The sequence below is a fragment of the Lathamus discolor genome, chromosome 1, assembly GCF_037157495.1.
Source record: "Lathamus discolor isolate bLatDis1 chromosome 1, bLatDis1.hap1, whole genome shotgun sequence".
Lineage (NCBI taxonomy): Eukaryota > Metazoa > Chordata > Aves > Psittaciformes > Psittacidae > Lathamus > Lathamus discolor.
The window spans coordinates 37,351,139-37,373,331 of record NC_088884.1 but is presented as its reverse complement, the minus strand read 5'-3'; the positions used below and the strand labels follow the sequence as shown (position 1 = coordinate 37,373,331).

General features: G+C 43.2%; 2 protein-coding genes and 1 long non-coding RNA gene across 3 annotated transcripts in view; 1 reads left to right on the top strand and 2 right to left on the bottom strand.

The window, feature by feature from the left end:
* Window positions 1–804: 804 nt before the first annotated feature.
* Window positions 805–15,309, bottom strand: NUDT5 (nudix hydrolase 5). The gene is made up of 11 exons (XM_065668029.1): window positions 15,133–15,309; window positions 13,338–13,443; window positions 11,048–11,155; window positions 6,456–6,523; window positions 5,281–5,333; window positions 4,238–4,345; window positions 3,608–3,703; window positions 2,568–2,669; window positions 2,143–2,151; window positions 1,384–1,437; window positions 805–1,128 (listed from the first exon to the last, which is right to left on the bottom strand). The coding sequence occupies exons 3-11, from the start codon at window positions 11,108–11,110 to the stop codon at window positions 1,022–1,024; spliced, it is 660 nt and encodes a 219-aa protein (XP_065524101.1). The 5' UTR covers window positions 11,111–11,155; window positions 13,338–13,443; window positions 15,133–15,309; the 3' UTR covers window positions 805–1,021.
* Window positions 8,340–11,041, bottom strand: LOC136008572 (uncharacterized). Its single transcript, XR_010610146.1, has 2 exons — window positions 10,584–11,041; window positions 8,340–10,053 (listed from the first exon to the last, which is right to left on the bottom strand). It is a non-coding gene; the product is annotated as an uncharacterized LOC136008572 (long non-coding RNA).
* Window positions 15,152–22,193, top strand: part of CDC123 (cell division cycle 123) — a 39,463-nt gene continuing 32,421 nt past the window's right edge. The window contains exons 1-4 of the mRNA XM_065668017.1: window positions 15,152–15,492; window positions 16,419–16,490; window positions 20,676–20,730; window positions 21,525–21,557. Coding sequence (XP_065524089.1) covers window positions 15,419–15,492; window positions 16,419–16,490; window positions 20,676–20,730; window positions 21,525–21,557 — 234 coding nt within the window. The 5' untranslated portion in view covers window positions 15,152–15,418. The remainder of the gene's footprint in view (window positions 15,493–16,418; window positions 16,491–20,675; window positions 20,731–21,524; window positions 21,558–22,193) is intronic.

The window sequence follows — 22,193 nt, the reverse complement described above, 5'->3', positions numbered from 1 at the left end:
TCTTTGAGCTTTTCCACTCAGCTGTAACTAATTCCTTTTTCCCTTTGATTTCATGTTTTGATTTCTTCTGTCTTCTCTCATACTTAACTTGAAAGTAACTTTGTTGTTTGTTATGACAGGAAAACCTTAAGCAAGTTTTCTGCTTCATTTCTAAGGCAGGAAAGTCTTCCCAGTTATGCATGCTCACCCAAATTCATTTCAGAACAAGACTTTGATATGAGGATATGTTTATTACAGCACTTAGATCCTAACCTTTAAGCAGTGGTGGTTGGTTGTGTAACTGGAAGCAGTCAGCTGTGCCCAGATAGATACACTCAAGATTCACCCACAAGTAATGGGAGTGAGGGAATGGGCAGCCTGGGGACACGTGTGTGTGGCACATAGAGGTGCCAGGCACATAAGTCCATGCCTCAAACAGAATCCCCTGGCTGGGTCATGGACACTGGGATGTTGTGTTGGTGCCACAGCTGTGATTTCTGTAGCTAAACCAACCAATTTTCTCTTTCTGGATAGTTTAGTTACACCTGGGATAAGGAAGCAACCCCCTCAGGTCTAAAGCATAAAAGGCAGTTTCAAACACAGCAGCCAGAGTGTGTCCCTGTGTCCCCATGCTGCTGCTCCTGTCATGGAGGAATCACCAAAGGCTGTTTTGCTGATGCTACTGGTGTGTGTGGATGAGAGATGAGGAAGACGGACACTGTTCCTGCACCCACCTTGAGATAACAGGCTTTACAACACCAACCACAGTCACTTGAGCATCTTCCTTACACTGCACTGACAAACACAGTAAGGGATGAGCTGCTCTGAAAATTAAACAGCACTTTTATTACCATTATTCAGTCAAGGCCTGACAGCCTGAGCAGTTAAAGGGACACTTTTTGTTAGTTACATAATTCCAGATAAAAATACCAGGGTCATTCCTACAAATACTTTTGCTCTACAAGTAAAGCAAAGGACCTCTATTACAAGGAAAGTTAAACCTTCCAAGCCATCTGAACGGGGCGGTTTCCAACTACATTTCTCACTTCATAAAAGGGACCTGGAGCGGTTTTTCTGCCGCACGCTTGAGGGCCAGTGCATAGGTGTAAACTCTGGCATCGACTGCCAAGTGTTCTTCTGCCACCAGCTCTGGAAAGAAAGAAAAATACAATTATGAGATTGTTTAAACTCCTCCTCTACACAAACGCAAGTCCTGCACTACAACAAAGCTGTGCAACGTTCCAGACATTAACTCTTCATGCCAGCACTTGATGCTGTCACTAACTCTTCCCTTGCTGAGTCTCTCATGGCTTTTTACAACAGAGGTTTCTCGGATGAGAAAGGCCATGAGGAGGGAAGCTAAGGCTTTCTCAATGTGCATTCAACATGTCAGCAAGCTCTTACCATCAATTCTTTGCAGTAGGTCGTTCTTTGGAAGTGAAATAACTTCCACAAATTCTAGGAGAGAACAAAAAAGTGTTACACGCCTTTAAATTTGCAAACAGTAAAGGAAGTTACCTCAGTGTCCTGTTTCTTACAGTTTAAAAGGGGAAAACCAACTGACTTAATGCTCATCGCCATCCAAAAGCTGTTGAGCCTGCACACGTATCGCCAAAAGGCCAATTCAATGGGGGAAGTCTGGGACTGGGGTCATTAAAAAACAGGTCTGACAGAAAGAAACTGGGAAAAACAGTGCAGCTGACAGCCATGGTGGGTCAGAACCCTTCCAAAGGGAGACCTTCTCCCTTCTAGAAATGAAAAATACACTGAAATGGACTCGTTTGGTTTACACAGGTACAGCAATGGATTATAGGGCATTTGAAGACTAAAACAGCACAAAGAGTTTGCTCTTGATGAATATGCGTTGACTTACACCTCCCCTGTGCACCTGAATTCATTGTCTTTGGGGCTTCATCTACACCTACTGTGGATTTAGTCATTTCTATGTCCTGAGATACTGGTGCTATAGGTGCAATGCTTGAGAGAACTGATGCAATAATGTTCCACGTTTAGGCCAAAGTCAGTCTCATGCATGTTTGATTAGGGCCAGGAGATAATAAAGCCCAAATAAGAACCAGTTTTAACTGACATGTTCTCAGTAAAACTTGCCATACGTAGCTCACTCTTGACCTTGCTGTCAGTGAGAGCAGTTACCCAACATACCTCCATCATCTGCAAGGAAAGTGATAAAAAGGAGTAAGTTAAGGGGTTTGACATACACAGAGCTTCCAACTAAAAAGCATTCTGATAGCTGACTGTGAGTGACACTGTAGTGATTTCCAAGGTCAAGCCACAACTAATAGGAATGTCAGGGTTCACAAGGGCTTATGGCTCTCACTAAAGTGTGGCACCCAGATTTCTCCTTCTGGATTTGCCAACACCTGACACTGAACATTGAGGTCTTCCCAGGGAATTTAGCAAAGAAACACAGCTCTGCATATCCAGACTGCAGGGTATGATTTGAAGGATGCCCAGCACCTACATCAGCTGGGACAGAAGAGATGTCCCTACAGTGGTAGGGTCAGTTTTTTTAAACCCATTCTTTTGTTACCCTCTCTGAATTTTCAAACAAACAGTACAAAACTCACCCAGTTTTTGCTTAGGTCTTGTGTTCTTAGCCTCATCCCCGTTAATGGTGACACTCACAATGTGTGTGGTGCTGTTTGACAAGCCTGGGTCCAAGCAGAGAGCTGCCAACAAGCACAGGCAGAATTTAAGTTGTCAAAAGCACAAGTCAGGCACCTTGACAGTTTACCAAAAGCTTTCACAGAAATGCATCCATACAAGAGGAGAACACGTATTTGGCATACGTTCAGGCTGGAAAGGTTGTGAACAGTTTGTCTTCACAGGCTCTTAAAAGCAATGTGTCTGTGCCTCTCAGTACTTTAACAGATCCCTTGTAAGACTTGTTTTCCACAGCTAGGTTTACTTTGCATCCCACAGACTGCAGATTAAACTGTAAACTACAATTCCTTTGTAGACTTCCTCAGTCAAGTCTGATTTTGCCACCACCTGTCTCAATATCAGTCCCCATCGTGTTGTACCTGGTAATCAAGAGCCAAGTCTCAACTATAATGACATTTACTTGTAATCCTAGGGAAGTTGCCTCACCTTTCTAGCTTTTCAAGTTTAATTTGTGATGCTCATTTTGTCTTCATTTTGCTCTGCACTGGCAACAATCATGTTCCAAAGGTTCTCTGGATTTACTCCAATTATTCTCTCCTTTCTGGCTGTAGAACCTGAGTGCTGTCACCTCCACACAGTGGCATGAGGCAACCCCCACTCAGGCTGCATCACGTAGCTATTTTTCAATACCTAAGTTCACAAAAGCTGTTCACATTAAGTCCAGCAATTTAGGCCTTTATACTAAAATGCCAAATCACAGCTTGAACAACTGGGTTTTGTGTCAAGCATCTTAATTAAGAGCAAAGTTTTCCCCTAAAGACATCAAACCGTCACTTCAGTTCAGCTAGTGACTCAGCAATGACCAGCCATGGGATACTGCTTCATGCTCATCTGTGTAGACTTTCCTGCACAGCTCTTTTCCTTTTAGAGCATTTCAGACATTTACGGTACCTGTCAAAGGCAGAATTAGCTTTGGGTGGGAAATAAAAGACAAAGCAAAGACCTGGAGTACATTCAATGACCTCCCCCTTGTACCCTGTTTCTTCCTCCAGCTCTCGCAATGCAGCGCTTTCTGCAGTCTCATTTTCCTCAATGAGGCCTGTGGGATAAATAATACACAGGAACAATTAAAAACAGACATTTGATCATAACACCCATCCCAGATTGAATCCAGCCTTATGGAAGAGGTGAAACATCCTCACTACACTACTTTTACACAGGGATAAAACTGAAGCATTAGGCAGGATTCCAGTTCCTGGACTCATCAGGCTGCTGTCCATGTCTTCATATGATTGTCTACAGAAGCCTTCCCAGGCTGATTATCTGCTACCTTCCCAGGAAACAGCATTAATATCCTCATAAGGGAAAGAAGCCAAATGCTTTGACTCTTAAGGAGTGGAGGGAAATGCAATATTCTACTACCAGACTGCTGTGAAAAATGTCTCCAATCTGCTAAAATGAGCCCATTTTGTATCCTTCATCGCCAAATATTCCTGTTTGGGAACAGCACACTGAGCTACAGAGCTCACCATGGTTTTCTCGTTAGAGCTGCTTGAGATTGACACTCCCAGCACATCTAAACACACTTAACTGTCAGCTTTCTGTGACCCATCTTAATGCTTCAGCCACTTACCTGCAGGGAATTCCAAGCAATAGCCATTAATTGGGGGCCTGAACTGTTTCACAAGGACAATGCAGTCGTAGTGGAGAGTTCTCTGTAGTACCGCTATCACTGCGACACCTACAGTCACGGAAGACACAAGTACATACAATCAGAGTATAGTAGAAGGTACTTGGTGCTAGATCTGGAAAGGAATACAAGCACTGTTACTCTGAGCATTAATCGTTTAGATGCCTGCTCCAGAATCCTGAGCTATGAATTTAACCTCATTCTGTTAGGCATGGTGAGAGACAAAAGCCCAAAATGGGATTTTGAAAGAGCAAACAAGAGGCACATGTACCGAGCAAGACTGAGCCTCAGCCCACCAGTACCTAGGCTCTCTTGACTGCAGACTGTTTGGGAGCCAATGTGTGGAACTCCCCTATACACTCCCTTCATGGCTAAATCACCTCCGGAAGAGAACTGTATCCCAAGCCCCTCACAGCAGACCCAACTCACCAATGTGTGAGCTACTCTCTACCAGGGCACCCAGGACATCTTTGAAATTGCTCCACTGTTCTGAAGTGAATAAAATGATCTTGGAAAAATACTCCTACCAGTAAGGTTCTGGGTCTTCCACACTGAAGCCTGTATTTAATTAGCTCAAGGGTATAGCAAACATTGCTGACCTATCTGTTCCCCATCTTCCATTCATTCACTGAATCCCAGACTGGTTTGGGTTGGAAGGGACTTTAAAGCTCATCCAGTTTCAACCCCCTGCTATGGCCTTGAACACTGCCAGGGATGGGGCAGCCACAGCTTCTCTGGGCAACCTGTGCCAGCGCCTCAGCACCCTCACATAGAAGAGTTTCCTCCTTACACATACTCTAAATCTGCCCCGTTTTCAGTTTAAAGCCATTTCCCCTTGTCTTGTTCCTGCATACCCTTGTAAAAAGCCCCTTTGCAGCTTTCTTGTCAGCCCCTTTAAGTACTGGAAGCTTCTCTAAGGTCTATGAGTTTGTCAGCTGTTTAACAGGAAAAAATGCAAACAAAACCAAGCACCAATGATGTCTTACCATCAGCTGAGATCCCCTTTTTGTTGCCAGTACGCTTTACAGTTTCCCATGTTCTGTTTAACACAGAGGAAAGAACAAATGAATGTGTCAGTCATCTTCTACCCTTGATACTTTCATTTAAAAGCAAAATACACCATCACACAGCGAGGGCCTATAAGAAACCAGTTGGGCTTAGGCAGGCTCTGTCATATACTGGCACTTTAAAATGTCTGTAGCATAATTTTGTTCAGCCTATTTAAAGAGGGAGAGAGAAAACAATTAATGACTGTTTAAGATCACTAAAAATAAGGGAAGGACATGAGTGATTGTCAAAAACCAAGCAAGTCTTGTATAAGTGATCCTGGAAAAGCGCAAAAATAAAGCAGTTCATACATAACACTTGTCAGATTTTGAAAGACAGTTTTGTAACAGGACCTCGTGCATCGATCTTTTATCCTGCTTTTGCATAAGTTTTATAGTGTAAGTTACTGTGAGCTCTCAGCTCAGTTACTTGAGCACATGAAGAGCATACAGGTACAAAAGACCAAAGCTTCCCTCTCAAAATAAGCAATAGGATAAGTAAAACCCCAAAATCCACCAGCAATATAAGTTCTTTCACAAACACTCTGATCTTGGCTATTTTTTTAAAGGATGAATTGGGAGGCACTGGAGAAAGACAGCAGCAGAGAATCTAACATATTGAGGAAAGGAAAGTAAAGCCACATTGCCACATCTAGAAAAATACACAGAACTAAGGCACACAAAAGGACTGAATAGGTGTGATAATATATGAGAGGACAGGCATTTGTCAGTAGTACACAAGATCCAGCACCATGAGGAGGCAAAAGGGAGGCCTCAGTGAAGAACCAGAAAACCCATGTGACAGACTCTGGTCATTAGTCTAGTTGTGTTGCTGCAACTAGCTTCTGCACAGTTGCAAGGCACTGGAAATGCCAAGTAAACCAGGGTCCAGTGTGCCCAGAAGGATTTAGGAGCCCAGTTCAATGCCACATGCCAGGATATCTGCTAGAGTAAGAGTTTATTTTTCTCTGAACAGTACAAACTATAAGGTAACTGGCGAATGAATAACTCTCATCTTGTGTGGAGTAACAGGTTTGGAATGCTCCTGTTCACTAGCCTGGGGCTATGCTGACTGGGAACAGTACAGAAGTCTGAGATGCCAGTGAAGCAGTTACCTGGTTTTACCAAAGGGATCAGTGTAAGTTGTTTCTTCTAGTTTCAACCATTTCCTTTCTGCAATTACCTGAAATACAGAATTTTATTTGATTAAATATGTTATAAGATTAATCCCAACTTGGGAACTATGGGGAGAAACACCACCACTATTTTTGCATTCGCTTGAAGACAAAAATCTCAGCAGTGGAATACTTGCTGGAACATGCAACAACATTCCTGTAGCTAACCCAGAAAAACACATTTACTCCAAGTTCTTGACGAGGAACAGAAAATAAGCCCAGTAACTTCTCTTAACATGACTTTATAAGCAAGTTTCAATGAATTCACTGGGATTTTATGTACTGGAAAGTCCTCAGCTTTTTAGGAAGCCTCTGCACAGGTCATGTTTCAGCTGAAAAAGGGTGACTGGTCTGCACAGACTTTTGCTCTGCTGGTGATCATGAGTGCCTACTTACCAGAGAGCATGGTCTATACCTGAGCATGCAAGACTGAAAACCAAATTGTTCTGAAACTCTTCTTGCTGTGATCTCAGACCATGGCCTTGTGGAACTGCTGTTCTCTGTATGCAGTGATGCACACCTGCCCTTTTAGGACTCTGAGCTGCTGACTGAGCGCTTGGCATTGATGTTATTACAAAGTGTCTTTTCTGAGCTGAGTTTATTTTCCCTGGGTATTAGCCCAGCAATTTACTTACTTTAATGTAACTTGTATTTTAAGCTTTGGTGAAGGTATGGGCAGACAGGACTGTCTGTAGAATTTTGTATCAAGTTGGCAATAGGTCTGACCACAGAAACCAGAAGTAATCAGGAAGATGGGCAAAGCACTTCCTATTTTCTAATGAGACACGCTACTTATAGCAACAGAACAAGGGTAAGCAAGTGGAAGCCTCATGAAGTTCAGCAAGGGCAAGCGCAAAGTCCTGACCTGCGTCAAGGCAATCCCAAGCACAAATATAGGCTGAGAGAATAGATTGAGAGCAGCCCTGAGGAGAAGAACTTGGAGGTGCTGGTTGACAAGAAGCAAAACACGAGCCAGCAGTGTGCTCTTGCAACCCAGAAAGTCAGCTGTATCCTGGGCTTCATCAAAAAGAACCTGACCACTAGGTTGAGGGAGGTGATTCTCCTGCTCTGCTTTGCTCTTGTGAGACCCCCCATGCAGTCCTGTGTTCAGCTCTGAGGCCCCCAACATAACAAGGACATGGACCTGTTGGAGCAAGTCCAGAGGAGGCCATGAAGATGATCAGAGGGTTGGAGCAGCTCTGCTCTGAAGCCAGGCTGAGAGAGCTGGGCCAGTTCAGCCTGTAGAAGAGAAGCCTATGGGAAGACCTTAGAGCAGCTTTCAGTGCCTAAAGTTCAGTACTTTAGTACGTCAGTACCTCCTAGAAAGCTGGAGAGGGACTTTTTACAAGGGCATGTAGTGATGGGACAAGTGGGAATGGCTTTAAATTGAAAGAAGGGGGATTTAGATTAGATACTAGGAAGAAATTCCTTACTGTGAAGGTGGTGAGACACTGGCACAGGGTGCCCAGAGAAGCTGTGGCTGCTTCATCCCTGGCAGTGTTCAAGGCCAGGTTGGATGCAGCTTGGTGCAACCTGCTCTAGTGGAAGGTGTCCCTGCCTGTGGCAGGGGAGTGGAACTGGATGAGCTTTAAGACTCCTTCCAGCCCAAACTGTTCTATGATTCTATGAAATACGGATGTGTGGGGAAAAAAACACAACATAAAATTGTAGCAAAGAATGAAGTCTGAGAGGTCATTCACATGGCTGGCAGACTGAAATGCTCTAGTGCAGGACAGGAGCAAATAGGGCTTGTGCAGCCACGCAGATCTTGAACTTTGAAGTTAGAGATTCACCAACTAAAAAAAAGAGTGTAGAGAAACAAAATGTAGTCTATGATGCAGCTCTATTTAGGGTACACAAGCACAGTACAGCACCAGTTGGGGGCAGGAGGCAAATCTGACGCGATTCAGGTATTAAGGAAATCCTAAGTGAGCTGGACGAACTCATGCAATGTGTTCTTCCGAAGAACTATATGACAGGCAATTGAAATAACAGTAGCACTCCCATGGTTGTAAACCTGCTATACGCACTTTACATGTAGGAGTTTTGTATTTATTTTGGAAAGTATATGTCCTGGGTTCAGCAGTAGCAGTCATTTTTCTCCTTCTTAGTAGCTGGTGCAGCGCTGTGTTTTTGACTTCCAGCCTGGGAACAGAGCTGATAACACAAATGTTTTAGTCTGACCAAAGACTTTCTGACCCTCATGCTCTGCCGGAGGAGGGAAAGCCGGGAGGAAGCAGAGACAGGACACCTGACCCAAACTAACCAAAGAAGTATTCCATACCGCAGCATGTCATGCCCAGGATGTAACTGAGTTCTCCGGAAGGGCTGGTGACTGCAGGGTTGGACGAGGTATCAGTCGGTGCTCAGTTGGGTGGGGTGGGGCGAGTTATCGGTCGGCTGGTGGTGAAGTGTTGTATTCTCTTCACTTGTTATTTCCTTTAGCATTATTATTATTGGTGGTAGCAGCAGTGGTTTGTGTTATACCTTAGTTACTAAACTGTTCTTATCTCAACCCACGGGAGTTGCATTCTTTTCAATTCTCCTCTCCGTTCCTCCGGGTGTAGGGGGAGGGCAAGAAGGGGAGGAGTGAGAGAGCGACTGCGTGATTTATGGCTGACTTTGTTTAAACCACGACAGTATAATATTTCTACGTAACAGGAATTGGAAAAGGAGAGCTATGTGTTCTCAAAAGGCTTTCTAACGGATTTGTGGTCACAAAAACAGCAAGAAAGGAGATTAAGTATATTCTGCTCATTACAGAGACAAGAAGTAATTCAGTTTGGAAGCATTTAGGTGTATTTTAAATAGCTTTGTATTCACTCTTAAATCACTGCAGAACTAGAGTACAGGAAGATCCAAAAGAGGAATAGAAGATTGTGTTCCGTTGGTTATCCAAGGAGAGGAATATACTTCAGTGAAAGAAACACAGCTAAATGTTTAAAGACATTCATTAACACAAAACATTGCAGAGAACACAAAAAGACAGATTACAGGTGGTCCCATATCGCTGCAGTGTTCAATAGAACTGGAGTATCATTCTCCCCCCCTCCAAGTTATTGCTAAGCAGAAAAGGGAAAATGGCTGAAATCAGAACGACATCATTGTCCCCAGGAATCTTCAGAGGAAAAAGAAATCCCTGGTCTGTAAGCAATGAGACCTGTCCACACTCCAAAAAGACAGAAGAAAAATAAAGAGTAGATTTTATGTGTACAAAAGAAACAACATCAAACTAAACATCCTGGTTTTAATCAGGTATTCTTAAGTACAGCTTTTGGCCTGTAATAGACCTCCCAGAAACAGGAACAATAAAACAAAATCAGCACCACTTTGCTGTAAGAAGATTCTCCAACATCAGACCACGTATCTACTGAAGAGTTACAGAACCACTTGTAATATAAAGGCCACTGGCAGAGGCACAGTCCTTTCCTGTATTAATCCTACAGGATGACTGAAAAAATGAAATAATTTAAAATAGTAAAGGCTAATTCCAAACTTCCAATGACACCAGGGAGTGCAACATTCCAAAGGAGAGGAACTAAGAGGTATTATGAAAAAAAAAAAAAAAAAAAGGATAAAATTAAAATGCTGCCTGCAAAAACACAGGTCTTAATAGAAAACCCCAAATGCTTAAAAAAATTAGAGCCCTTATGCTTGAGAAATATTCATCTTACACAACCACCCCAGGGGAAGAGCCATAAATATATCTCAACAACACAAGTCTGAATTTTTTTATCTTGAAACCTAGAGAAATTACAAGCCTGTGTGTTCATTCCAAGGATGGAACACTGGATAAAAGAAACTACATTTGTGTTACAGCAACAGCGTGATGCTGTTGCCATTTTAACACCAAGGGTTAACTTCTAAGAATTTACTCAGAAGAGAAACAAATAGAGGCAGTTTAAGTGAGGGTGCTCCTGATAAACAAAACACCCAGAATTACTTCCAAATTCCTTTCTTAGGACTTTGTATCTTCTGAGACTGTGAAGATGTGCACAGAATATTACTTTAAAACTCTTACTACCTCCTTACTAATGTCTTTAGAACAGCAATCATCTAAATTCATACCCTTTCAGAAAGCATCAAAGAAGGTATAATCCTCAATGTTAAGGCAATCTTAGTGATTCTTCATCTTGAAGGAACAGAAACCAAGGCTGAGCATCATGATCCACTGACTGTACAGTCTGAGAGGTATCAGCATTACTACTGAACTGTGCAAACAGCCTGGACAGACAACAGAAGAAAAAAAAAAGCCTGCATCCCACCCACCCCCCCCCCCCCCCAGCAGCTTAAAATAATACAACACTGTAGATTCCTCTCTCCCTGTTGATAACTGTTATGATTATTTCAACAAAGAGAAATGCCGCCTTTTTGAAACTCTCTGCCCATCAGGAAGAAGTGTTTTGTCTATTGAACAAATTCTTACAAACACACAGCATCTACAGCATTGCTTACTCTGCACTCACAAAACTCGGATTGGTCTCAACTCATTGTTATTTAACAACAAAACGTGTCAAAGCCAAGTGTTGTACCTCTTCTTTAAGGACGAATTGTCTAGCAGCTTTTCGAACTTCTGTGGACTTCTCAGCTGCCATTTTCAGGAATGTCAGGTTCTCTCCTCCTGATCAAAGTCCAGGTTACTACGAAACAAAGTCAATATTTGCTTTCAGAGAAAAGTTAAAAGGTTCTGCATTCTAAATTAACAAATAAAACTTGCTGGAGAAAGTTAGGGGTGTGTGATGACAAGTCAGTTCAGTTTTCAGCTCCACCTGATGGTTTCAGAGTCAAATAAATCAAAGAATAAGTAGAAGTTTGGGTCAGATTCCTGACTTACATAGTTGTGATAGTCCAATCAGCTGCCAATCAGCTATGCTGGCTGAAGACACCCTGCTTAACTACTCAAAGGTCAGACACACACAGAGGCAAAATTGATCCATCCTGATGGAAACAAATTGTTTCACCTGATGTGTTTGAAATGCTCTGTCAACACAGCATTGCCACAACAGGCCTACGCACTCTACTGTCAAAGTTGGTAAAAACCCAGATTTTGGTGGTAAAAAGTGTCCGCTGTTGAGAAAGAATCAAAACTAGAGCCTACCTCCACCTTCCATGCATCACAAACACGTAAATGACTCAATCCTTCCCCAAAAAACAAGGTCAAAAAGTCACCTCTGTTGCAAGCCTAGGAGGCACATGGAGTCAGTGTGACCACAGCACGTCAGTCGTGCTTACCGGGAATGATGTGGCTAATACCACGTAAAAGGCAACTGACCACATGCCCAAGCAATGCTCAGCACCTGCAGCTGCATGCCTCAGCCTGCATCTTAACGCTCTGCAGGAAGGTAAGATTGTCCACTCCTTCTTTCAATCCAGTTGTAGTTGAAAGCCACACCAGTAAGCAATAAAATATATGCATTAGAGATTCACCATTAGCCCCTGTCTCACTGCAGAGCTATGGGGCACTTTCAGCACAGAAGCTCCTTATTCCAAGGAAGCTAAACTCCGACATGAAGTTGTAATACTGAAGTCCTGAAAATCAGCATGGATCTTCAGTAAAAATACAGTACAAAGAAGTAAACCAGTTTAAACACCAGGAGAGATGGGCTAATCTTAAAAGATATCTATCATTTTTAGCACTGATGGGCGTAAAGTTGCCATAAAGTCAACAGGAATCTTTCTGATGACTTCACATTGGGGTCTCTAGCAATGAACAACACCAGAAGCAAGTAACCACATCTGTCATACCTAATTACAGCACTTTCATCTCTTACTTCTTCTTTATCCTTTTCTGATAATATCTACTCCACATTTGTGAAACACTTAAGAGCATGCAGCAACAATCAGCTTTCTTACATATTAGATTTGCTTTTAATCCCACAAAGTAGTTAAAGAGAATAGGTCCTACAAAATATTCCTGGCTATCAGCAGGATTAAAACTAATGTTTAATGTTTTAATGCCATTTCCTCAGCACATCCACAGGGCAGGCTCTTTCTTAAGTCTTAGGACAGTCTTGTTGGATAAAGCAGGTCATAGTGGTCAAATATTCAGGTTGTTTTCATGTAACATAATTCCTGAAAAGAAACCCTGACCTATTAAACCCAATTCTGTTCTTTCAAAAATATGTTTTAGAATCCTTTCTTAAAACAATGAAGCTCCATTTTACAGCTATGTAGATTTACTACCTACCTTACTACTATTTGTATGAAAAACTGTTCTAGAACCCCACTTATAATTCTATTTCTATCCCATGTTAGTTCGGTTAGCCATTGCCAGTTTGTTTTTGAGCCAGCAAAGTCTCCAACTCCCTTCACTCAGGATTTAAGAGCTGTAGCTGGACAATGGCCACGGTCCCTTGCTGTGACTCTCAAATATAAGATCAAGCTTTCCATAAAACCTATGCAAAAGAAGTCCAGCCCAGCATAGCAGTTCCAAGAGATTCCTGGTCATCCAGAGGAAACAGTCAAAGGAGGCTCTATGTGATGCCTGAAGTATACAGCTTTAAAACCAGAACCCCCTCACACAGCTACCTACAGCAAATTCACCTCCTGTTTGGAAAGTTTGTTTCCTTTTTAATTGACAGTATAAACATATCAAGAGAGTAGACAGCAAAACATATCTTTGTTAAACTCCTTTTTCTGATCAGGCTGAATAAATCTTTTAGTCTTCCCTCACAGGAAATCCTGCTCCAATGATCATACTAATCCTTCTACACAAGTTTGGAAGTATCAGTGCATCTTCCTGAAATGTGGATTAACGCCAGTTGTACCCTAAACCTCACAAGCTGCTATAGTAATGGTTTGTAGACCAGCATTAATACTTACCTATATCAGTTACAAAACCATACTAGGACCTCATCTCATGTCAGAAGTTGTTTTTAACACAGCTTTGCTCTCTTCTGCAGTGGACAGATTCAAGGCTGGCTTCTGACTGGAAAGAACAAAAAATTACAGAGCTACAGTGATTTGAATTATCACTAAAATTAAAACAGAGAGGAACTCACCTCCTGCAGCCCCTGTAGTTTTGATTTCCTCCACAAGTGGGTGCAGTAACTCTATGTATGAGTGACATTTTAAAAGTTCCACCAAAAAAGGAATTTTTCCCAAATTCAGTAGACTGAATAGAAGTGAGAATTTCTGCTGTTACAAAGCTGAAAAACCATTTAGTTAAATGAAGGCTGCAATTCCAATACCTCACATTAGTTATACTGTCAAAGGTGGCAACACTTTTTGTGCCTAAACAAAAATTAGCTGCAACTGAAAATTCAACTTAACACTACAGTGTAAGGTTTCTAAAGCCCTGTGGTAGGTTTCACAATAGACCCCCGTCTTGCAGCCCTCAGGCAGGAAGGTTCTTTTGCTGGCAAATCAGGGCTACTGGTTCCATTTCTTTCATGTGAGGGTCAAACTCAGACCAGAAAAGGGCATACCATTTACTCGAAGTATAACTTTATTCCCATGGCTTTTTACTTTACTGAGTGGTTTCCTTTCAATGAAAGATCCCACCATTCTACAGCTTCCAAATTACCCTTCCCAGGAATTATAATCTTAAACCAACTTGCAGCCTGTGAATCATCTTACAGTGTAGCCAAGCTACCAAAGCTTTACCTTAAACTCTATCCAAATCATGACAGAGGGATCAGCTTTTATAAATCGCTTTTCAAAAACTATTGTCTGATCCGAACTCCACAACCCAGTTTACAGCAACCAGGTTTAACATAAACTCACCAATGGTGCCCTAAGGCAAGCTCAAGACAAAACAAAATACAGTATTTCTTATACAGAACGTGCAGAAAGAGACACTGGCAGAGCTTTATGCACGATATAACTAACGATATGCTGAGATATATATGCTGAAGGTAAAGATCATTAAAACCTCCTAAGGCACTTTAAACTTGTTACCAACAGTCAGTGCACTCAGAGCTCAGCAATATGACTTTAGCAACAAAAGAAACTAATTAGTGGAAGTTGATGGGAGAGGAGAGGAAAATGTGGGGAAAACAATGCTTCACCTTTGTCATGGTACTTAACAGTGTGGATGATGCTCTCAGCACCAAACACAATAGAGAAAAACAACTGGTTCTTGTCCTGCAGAACAGACAACAACAAAGACCATCTTGCATAAACAGAAGAGGATTAAAGTAATCTCCATATTGTTACCAGCCTTCAGGCAACTGATGCGTGAGGGCTTGGGGAGGCAGCCTCAAATGGCACAGGTGAGAGCATGGAAACGACACAGCCTTCCACACAGGGGCACGCACGCAAAGAGACGACAGCTTAAAAAGATCGTATCGTTCAGTCATTACTTGACTCTCCCCAGAACCATAGACTGGTTTGGGCTGGAAGGGACCTTAAAGCTCATCCAGTTCCACGGGCAGGGACACCTTCCACTAGACCAGGTTGCTTCAAGCTCCGTCCAACCTGGCCTCGAACATTGTCAAGGATAGGGCGTAACAGTAACAAACCGAACCGCAGCCCTGCGGGAGGAAAACAGCTCCGTCGTTGTAGAGCTCCGTTATAACGCCGGGGAGGTAAAACCTTACGCAAGCAAACACAAAGCGGGAAAAACACCCGCCGCTCCCTTAAAGCCACCCTGGAACCCCCTGCTCGGGCCACGCACCCGTAGGAGGCCGGGACAGGGACCCGGCTGCTGAGGGAGCCGCGACCGGCGGCGGCGCCAGCTCCGGTCTACGCTGAGGCGGCGGCTCCAGGGCGCTGAGGCGGCCGGACACCGCCGAGCCGTGGGCACCCCTGAGGCGGGACCGCGCCCTGTGCACCCGCGATGGCGGCTCGGGTAGCGCCGGGAGCAGCGGGAGAGGTTCCGGGTGAATCGGGAGCTTCCGGGATCAGCGGCGAGAAGCGGTGCGGGTCAGGGCGAGCCGGGCGGGTTCGGGTTGAGGGCGAGGATGAAGAAGGAGCAGGTGGTGCACTGCCAGTTCTCTGTGTGGTACCCGCTCTTCCGGGCCGTCACCATCCGCAGGTGAGCGAAGCGAGGGGTGCAGTGTGGGGCTGGGCTCGGTGCGGGCCTAGGCCGGGAGAGGAGTGTGTGGGGTGAAGGTGGGGAGATGTGTGGGGCTGGTCTGCCTTGGGTTGTGTTGGAAATGAGTGTGTGTTGTGGTGGGATTGGGTGAGTTAGAGGGGGACCTGTGTGGAGCAGAGCTGGGCGGGAGGTGGGGAAGGCTTGGTCGAGCTGTCAGCTGGAGTCCCAGGAGCTGGGGTTCCCACTTGGTTCTTCAAAGAAACTGAGGCTGAGCACACCTAAACCAAGTGACTCACTTCATGTTTCCGTGTATTTCTGGAAGCTGTAGAAAATTCTGCAGTTTCTAAGGGGTTGCTGCAGGTTAGGAGATGGTTACGAGAACTACCAGTAACTCGGGGAAGTCAAGCTTGAGATCATTGCCCTGTTGGATCAAGAAGTGCTGACAACAGGCTGTTAGTAATCAAACCATTTAATCTTTTATGGTTTGTAGAGTGTAGCACATGCGTATATTTGATAAGTGCACTGGCAGTTCTGCATTTTTGGAACATTCAGGTGGTATATGCAATTTTGGTTTGGATCTGGAAGGGAAACCTTTAGATTGAGCAGGATGTCCACTTCTCATGGGCCACACACACTCTTTCTTGGAGTTTCTTAAGAGTTTTGAAGGAACGTGGCACTTTTGTGCATTTAATTTAAAATTTTTGCCTCTTTCTCCACTGCTTTCCTGGAGGGAAAATGGGCATTGATTTGTGGGAAGGAGTGAGAGGGCAGACAGAGAAATGTTTTTTTTGTAGTGTTAGAGAATAAAGCATACCATTATTGAGAGGCGTTGTACTAAAATGTATTATTTATATTAAACTCTTGTGATTATTTTAGCAAATAATATTAATAATAAGTTATTAAAGAAATTCTTATGTTTCTTCTAGTGTGATACTTCCCCTACCAGACAATGTAAAAGAATATTTGCTGGATGATGGAACACTTGTGGTTTCTGGAAGGTAAAGAGTGTTTTCCCCCTACCCTCCAACTAGTAATACTATTTGATATAGAATCATAGAATAGTTAGGGTTGGAAAGGACCTCAAGATCATCCAGTTCTACCCCCCCTGCCATTGGCTGGGACACCTCACACTGAACCATCCCACCCAAGGCTTCATCCAACCTGGCCTTGAACACCGCCAGGGATGGAGCACTCACAACCTCCCTGGGCAACCCATTCCAGTGCCTCACCACCCTAACAGGAAAGAATTTCCTCCTTATATCCAATCTAAACTTCCCCTGTTTAAGTTTTAACCCATCACCCCTTGTCCTTTCACTACAGTCCCTGATGAAGAGACCCTCCCCAGCACCCCTATAGGCCCTCTTCAGGTACTGGAAGGCTGCTATGAGGTCTCCACGCAGCCTTCTCTTCTTCAGGCTGAACAGCCCCAACTTTCTCAGCCTGTCTTCATACGGGAGGTGCTGCAGTCCCCTGATCATCCTCGTGGCCTCCTCTGGGCTTGTTCCAACACAGCACTATTTTGTTTACTCATATCTTGATTTATTAAAATTTGACTAGTCTGGCTGCAGTAAACCTCATGCTGTATGAGCATGTGAGCAAGCTGGTGCTGTCAGTAAAACGACTTGCTGGTACCTAATGCAGAACCTAAAATCCATGTAATACATTCAGTCTAGATCAAGTGGTTCTTTCTTTTTTTCCCTTGTCTTTCCTTGTGGAGTTTACCAGTCTCTTGGGTGTCTAGTCTGCTGGTTTGCCTTTTATTGCTCTAATACGGTTAACTCAGTTCAGAGGCTTGGTATCTCCCACACCACTCATGTGCCTGCTGCCTTATCCAGGGGTAAAGTGACTTTATCCCCTTATCCAGGAGTAAAGTGAGTTTTATTCTCAATATCATAGACTTGTAGAATGGTTTGGGTTCGAAGGGGCCCTAAAGATCATCCAGCTCCAACCCCTGCCATGGGCGGGGACACCTTCCACTAGACCAGGTTGCTCCAAGCCCCTGTGTCCAACCTGGCCTTGAACACTGCCGCAGCAGGAGTATTCACCACTTTTGGTAACCTGATCCAGTGTTTCACCACCCTCATAGTAAAGAATTTCTTCCTAACATCTAATCTAAATCTCCCCTCTGTCAGCTTGAAGCCATTCCCCCTTATCCTATCCTTACATGGCTTGTAAAAAGTCCCTTTCCAGTTTTGTTGCAGGCACCCTTTAGGGTTCCTTGGAGCCTTCTCTTCTCCAGGCTGAACAAGCCCAACTCTCAGCCTGTCTCCATAGCAGATGTACTCCAGCCCTTGGATCATCTTTGTGGCCTCTTCTGGACTTGCACAAGCAGGTCTACGTCCTTGCTGGGGACCTCAGAGCTGGGCACAGGACTGCAGGAAGTGTGTCATGAGAGCAGAGTAGTGGGGGAGAATCTCCTCCCTTGACCTACTGGAGATGCTTCTTGGGATGCAGCCCAGGACACTGTTAGTTTCTGGGCTGCAAGTGCACATTGTTGGTCATGCTAAGCTTCTCATCAGCCAGCACCCCCAAGTCCTTCTCCTCAGGTTGCTCTCAATTCATTCTCCTCCCAGCCTGTTTTTGTGCTTGGGGTTGCCCCAGCCCAGGTGCAGGACCTTGCACTTGGTCTTGTTGAACTTCATGTGGTTTGCACTGGCCCACCTCTCGACCCTATCAAAGTCACTTTGGATGCTATCTATAGAATCCTAGTAATTACTGAGTTCATATAACTGTTCGTGTACACATAATCCATGCATATGGCAAGGCTGAATGTCCTGTATGTATGTATTCCTATGCCAAGATTTTGAATGGAGAAGAATGAGGTGGATAGATATTGAAACAGTTAGTAAGAACCCAGGCTTTGTTCTTTGTCTTCTGCTTATAATCTCACTGTATGGCTTCCTTGTACAATGATTACTGCATGTGACACCTTGCTAATGATCAGACTCGGAACACAGTCCACACTCCATCATTTCCTAACTGGTAGTTTGCGTCTCACAGAGCAACCAATTAGGCTGTGAGTGTAAGGGAGCCATGTCTAATTTCTCTGGAATCAATTTATTTGAAACTGAAGCTTTTAAAACACCATGGAAAGATGAAAGGTCTTTTATAATTTTTTTTTAATTTTTTTTTTCTAATAAAAGGAATCCAGAAAACCGTGTCGTGGTTTAAGCCCAGCCTGTAACTCGGAACCATGCAGCCCCTCACTCACTCGCCCCCATTTTCCTCCCCCAGCTTCCGGAGGGATGGGGAGGAGAATCAAAAGAACGTAACCCCCACAGGCTGAGATAAGAGCAGTCCAGTAACTAAGGTATAACACATACCACAACTGCTACCACCAATAATAATAATGATAAGGGAAATAACAAGGGAAGAGAATACAACCGCTCACCACCCGCCGACTGATACCCAGCCCGACCTGAGCAGAGATCTAACCCTTCCGGGTAACTGCCCCCAGTTTATATACTGGGCATGACATGTTGTGGTATGGAATACCTCTTTGGTTAGTTTGGGTCAGGTGTCCTGCCTCTGCTTCTTCCTGGCTTCCCCTGTTCCCTGGCAGAGCATGAGACTCAAAAGATTCTTGGTTAGAGTAATCATTATTTAGCAACAACTAAAAACATCGGTGTTATCAGCGTTGTTCCCAGGCTGAAAGTCAAAACCACAGCACTGCACCAGCTACTAAGAAGGAGAAAAATGACTGCTACTGCTGAACCCAGGACAAATTGTTTTTAAACCATTTTGGATAAGAAGCAATTTTGTCACCTGCTTCTGTGGAATTGTGCAACTTCTTTAGCAGCAGCTATTTATTTTTTAATAAACCTTCAGAAAAGCTGCAACTGACTTTACAGCTGTGTTATGCAAACATTTTGGGCTCTCTTCAGTCCAATAATGAACAGCTGGAGAATTGACTTAAATTATGCTTTTTAACATGCTTCCAATTGAAATTCACTTTTAGAAACAGTTTTTCTCTTAGTTGAACTTTATTAGCTAGAAGTGAATGTGATAGGTCATTCAAGGCCATGATCTCTTTTAATCTTCAGTGAACAAGTATCTGAACTCTAGATCTCAAAAACTGAATAGATAGTTTAATCCCTATAGAAGTACATTAAGCGGGTGCAGAGACTTAGCTTGTTGGAGAGTTGAGACCTACATTTGAACTTAAGCTGTTTTCTATACTGACTTGCCGAATAAGTCTTCAAAAGCTTGGTCTTCTCCTTTAACATCTTCACACTCAGTTGTATGAAAGAACTTCAGATGTCACCTAAAACTTCAAGGCAATATTTGCAGTCAGGTGCTTTCTTGTTTTGTAGCTATCCCATCTGTGTAGAAAAAGGAACTTTTCAGGGAGAAGCTAAGAGCTATGTTATTAGAATCTTTTTGTCGTGTAGGGTGGGAGGATGTTTTCTTTTCAGAACCAGAAATTCACAGATCAACATCTGAAACTAAAATGTAATGATTTTTTACTTGGAAAAGGAGTATGGAGGCAAAGCAGAATTTAAATGAAAGTTTAATTTCTGCTTCTGTCAGAGTACAGTAAAGTTTGAAAAGAATCATTCATAGGGAGTTGAAAAGCTTCAGTTGCGGCATTTTCAGAGCAGAAAGTGATCTGCTAATTTGAAAGCAGCAAAGTCTGTTGGGTAGGGCCCAAGTCTAATGCCAGGGTACTTGGTTTTCAGTTCTCTGTACTGGCTTGCTCTGATTTTTCTCTGCCAGGGCCTTTGAGGCTTATTCTTCTTACAAAAACATTTGAGATCTGCAGCTGGTAGATGCTGCCTCATAGCAGCCTTCCAGTATCTGACAGGGACCTACAAGGATGTCGGAGAGGGACTCTTCATCAGGGACTGTAGTGATAGAACAAGGGGAAGTGGGTTTTAACTTAAATCTGGGGAAGTTCAGGTTAGATATAAGGAAGAAGTTCTTTACAGTGAGGGTGGTGAGACACTGGAACAGGTTGCCCAAACCAAGTGGTAAATGCTCCATCCCTGTCAGTGTTCGAGGCCAGGCTGGACAGAGCCTTGGGCGACCTGGTCTAGTGCAAGGCATCTCTGCCCATGGCAAGGTGAGTAGGAACTAGATGATCTTAAGGTCCTTTCCAGCCCAAACTGTTCTATGGTTCTATGATACGGTCAAGTCAAACTCCAGTGCCTAATATTTTTTTCCCTGCTTATTTTTTGTTTCAGAGAAGATCCACCTAGTCATGCTCAGGAGGGGAGTGATGATGCAGAGGAAATACAGGTCGGTATAAAATGCAACATAATGCCAACTCTCTTGAGAAAAAATACGAAAGTGTAATCTTTTCTGCATAATTTATAGGTGAGGAGAGTGCTTCACAGAAAGAATAATCGTGGTAGTTGCCTTGAGAAACTTAAAAACATTATTTATGCTATCATGGAAGGTTTAAAACGTTTATGTGCTCTTTCACGAAGACTGCTTTTTTATTATTTCTTGATAATTGTGTTTGTAATAGTGAGTAGATAATGTTGAAGGATGTTGGAACTGAACTTAATGCCATTTCATGCCCCGAAAAAATAGGAGTACAGCATTTGGAGGAGTTATTTCAAGAGACAAAGTGTCTGTGGCAATAATAGCTCATAAGGGTATTCCAGAAGAAAAATGCTGAAAAATATGAGTAAAAGGTGACAGAAGGTACAAAATGGGATGAAAAAGAAATACAACTGAAAGTAATGGGTCATTTGTCCAAGGATGGAAGTGCTGGAGACGGGCTTTAGGCAGGGAAAGCTGTGGAGTTCTGAAATGTCGAAGTTTGTGATATAAATCACAATTAAAATACACAGGTGTCTTCTCTTATCCATACTTTAGAATAGTACTTTGATGAATATACAGCATTTTTCCTGTCTTCATTTACAGCTGTAATAACTGGAGGATTGTGATGTTATGATGCTGGAGCTCCAGGGCAATGATTTGATCTACATCTAGCTTTTAGGAAGCTAGATGAATTTTGATATTCTCATGAATGATAAAGCATCTCAGGAGACAAGTAACCTTTGATTTGTTCTTATTTTCAACAGTGGTCAGATGATGAGAATACTACAACACTTAAGGTAAGGCCCTAACATGTGGGTTTGCCAGCAGTACCCTTTCTGCAACCTTGTGATACAAAGTTGTTGCCAGTTAGAGATACCTGATGCTGTATTTGATGTTCTCCAGACCATTCTAGACAGATGGCAGTGTGGATGTATGTAACTTCAAAAAAGTTTTGCTGGCTTAATTTTGTTTAACTAAAAATAAAATGCTTTTCTTCATCCCCAACAATCACACACTTGTTAGACTATAGGAAATGAACTGGAGTTGGCTCTAAATATAGCTGTCTTTCATTTTCACCACTTTGAATATCTCCCAATTACTTAATCAGACTGGATGCAGAAGAAATAAAGCCCCTGCAGCTCAATTTTCAAATCTGCTCTTACACCTGTGCTGTGCCACTATTTTCTCCTTCTTTCTATATTTTTTTTTCCTTTCCTTTCACTGTGCCTGGCTTAGAATCAGGATCATGGTGAATACCAACCAGGATTCTTTGATGGTAGAATCATAGAATGGTTTAGGTTGGAAGAGGCCTTAAACTCATCGAGTTCCAAACCCTTACCCTGGTCAGAGACACCTTGCACTAGATCAGGTTGCTCCAAGCCCCTTCCAACTTGGCCTTCAACACTGCCGGGGATGGGGCAGCTGCAGCTTCT

Coding starts and splice junctions, on each gene's coding strand:
- NUDT5 (XM_065668029.1), bottom strand. CDS start 11,110: ATGGCAGCTGAGAAGTCCACAGAAGTTCGAAAAGCTGCTAGACAATTC. Junction 4,346..5,280: donor AAAGGGGATCTCAGCTGATG/GTAAGACATCAT, acceptor CCGTGACTGTAG/GTGTCGCAGTGATAGCGGTA. Junction 1,129..1,383: donor CCTACTGCAAAGAATTGATG/GTAAGAGCTTGC, acceptor CTTTCTTTCCAG/AGCTGGTGGCAGAAGAACAC.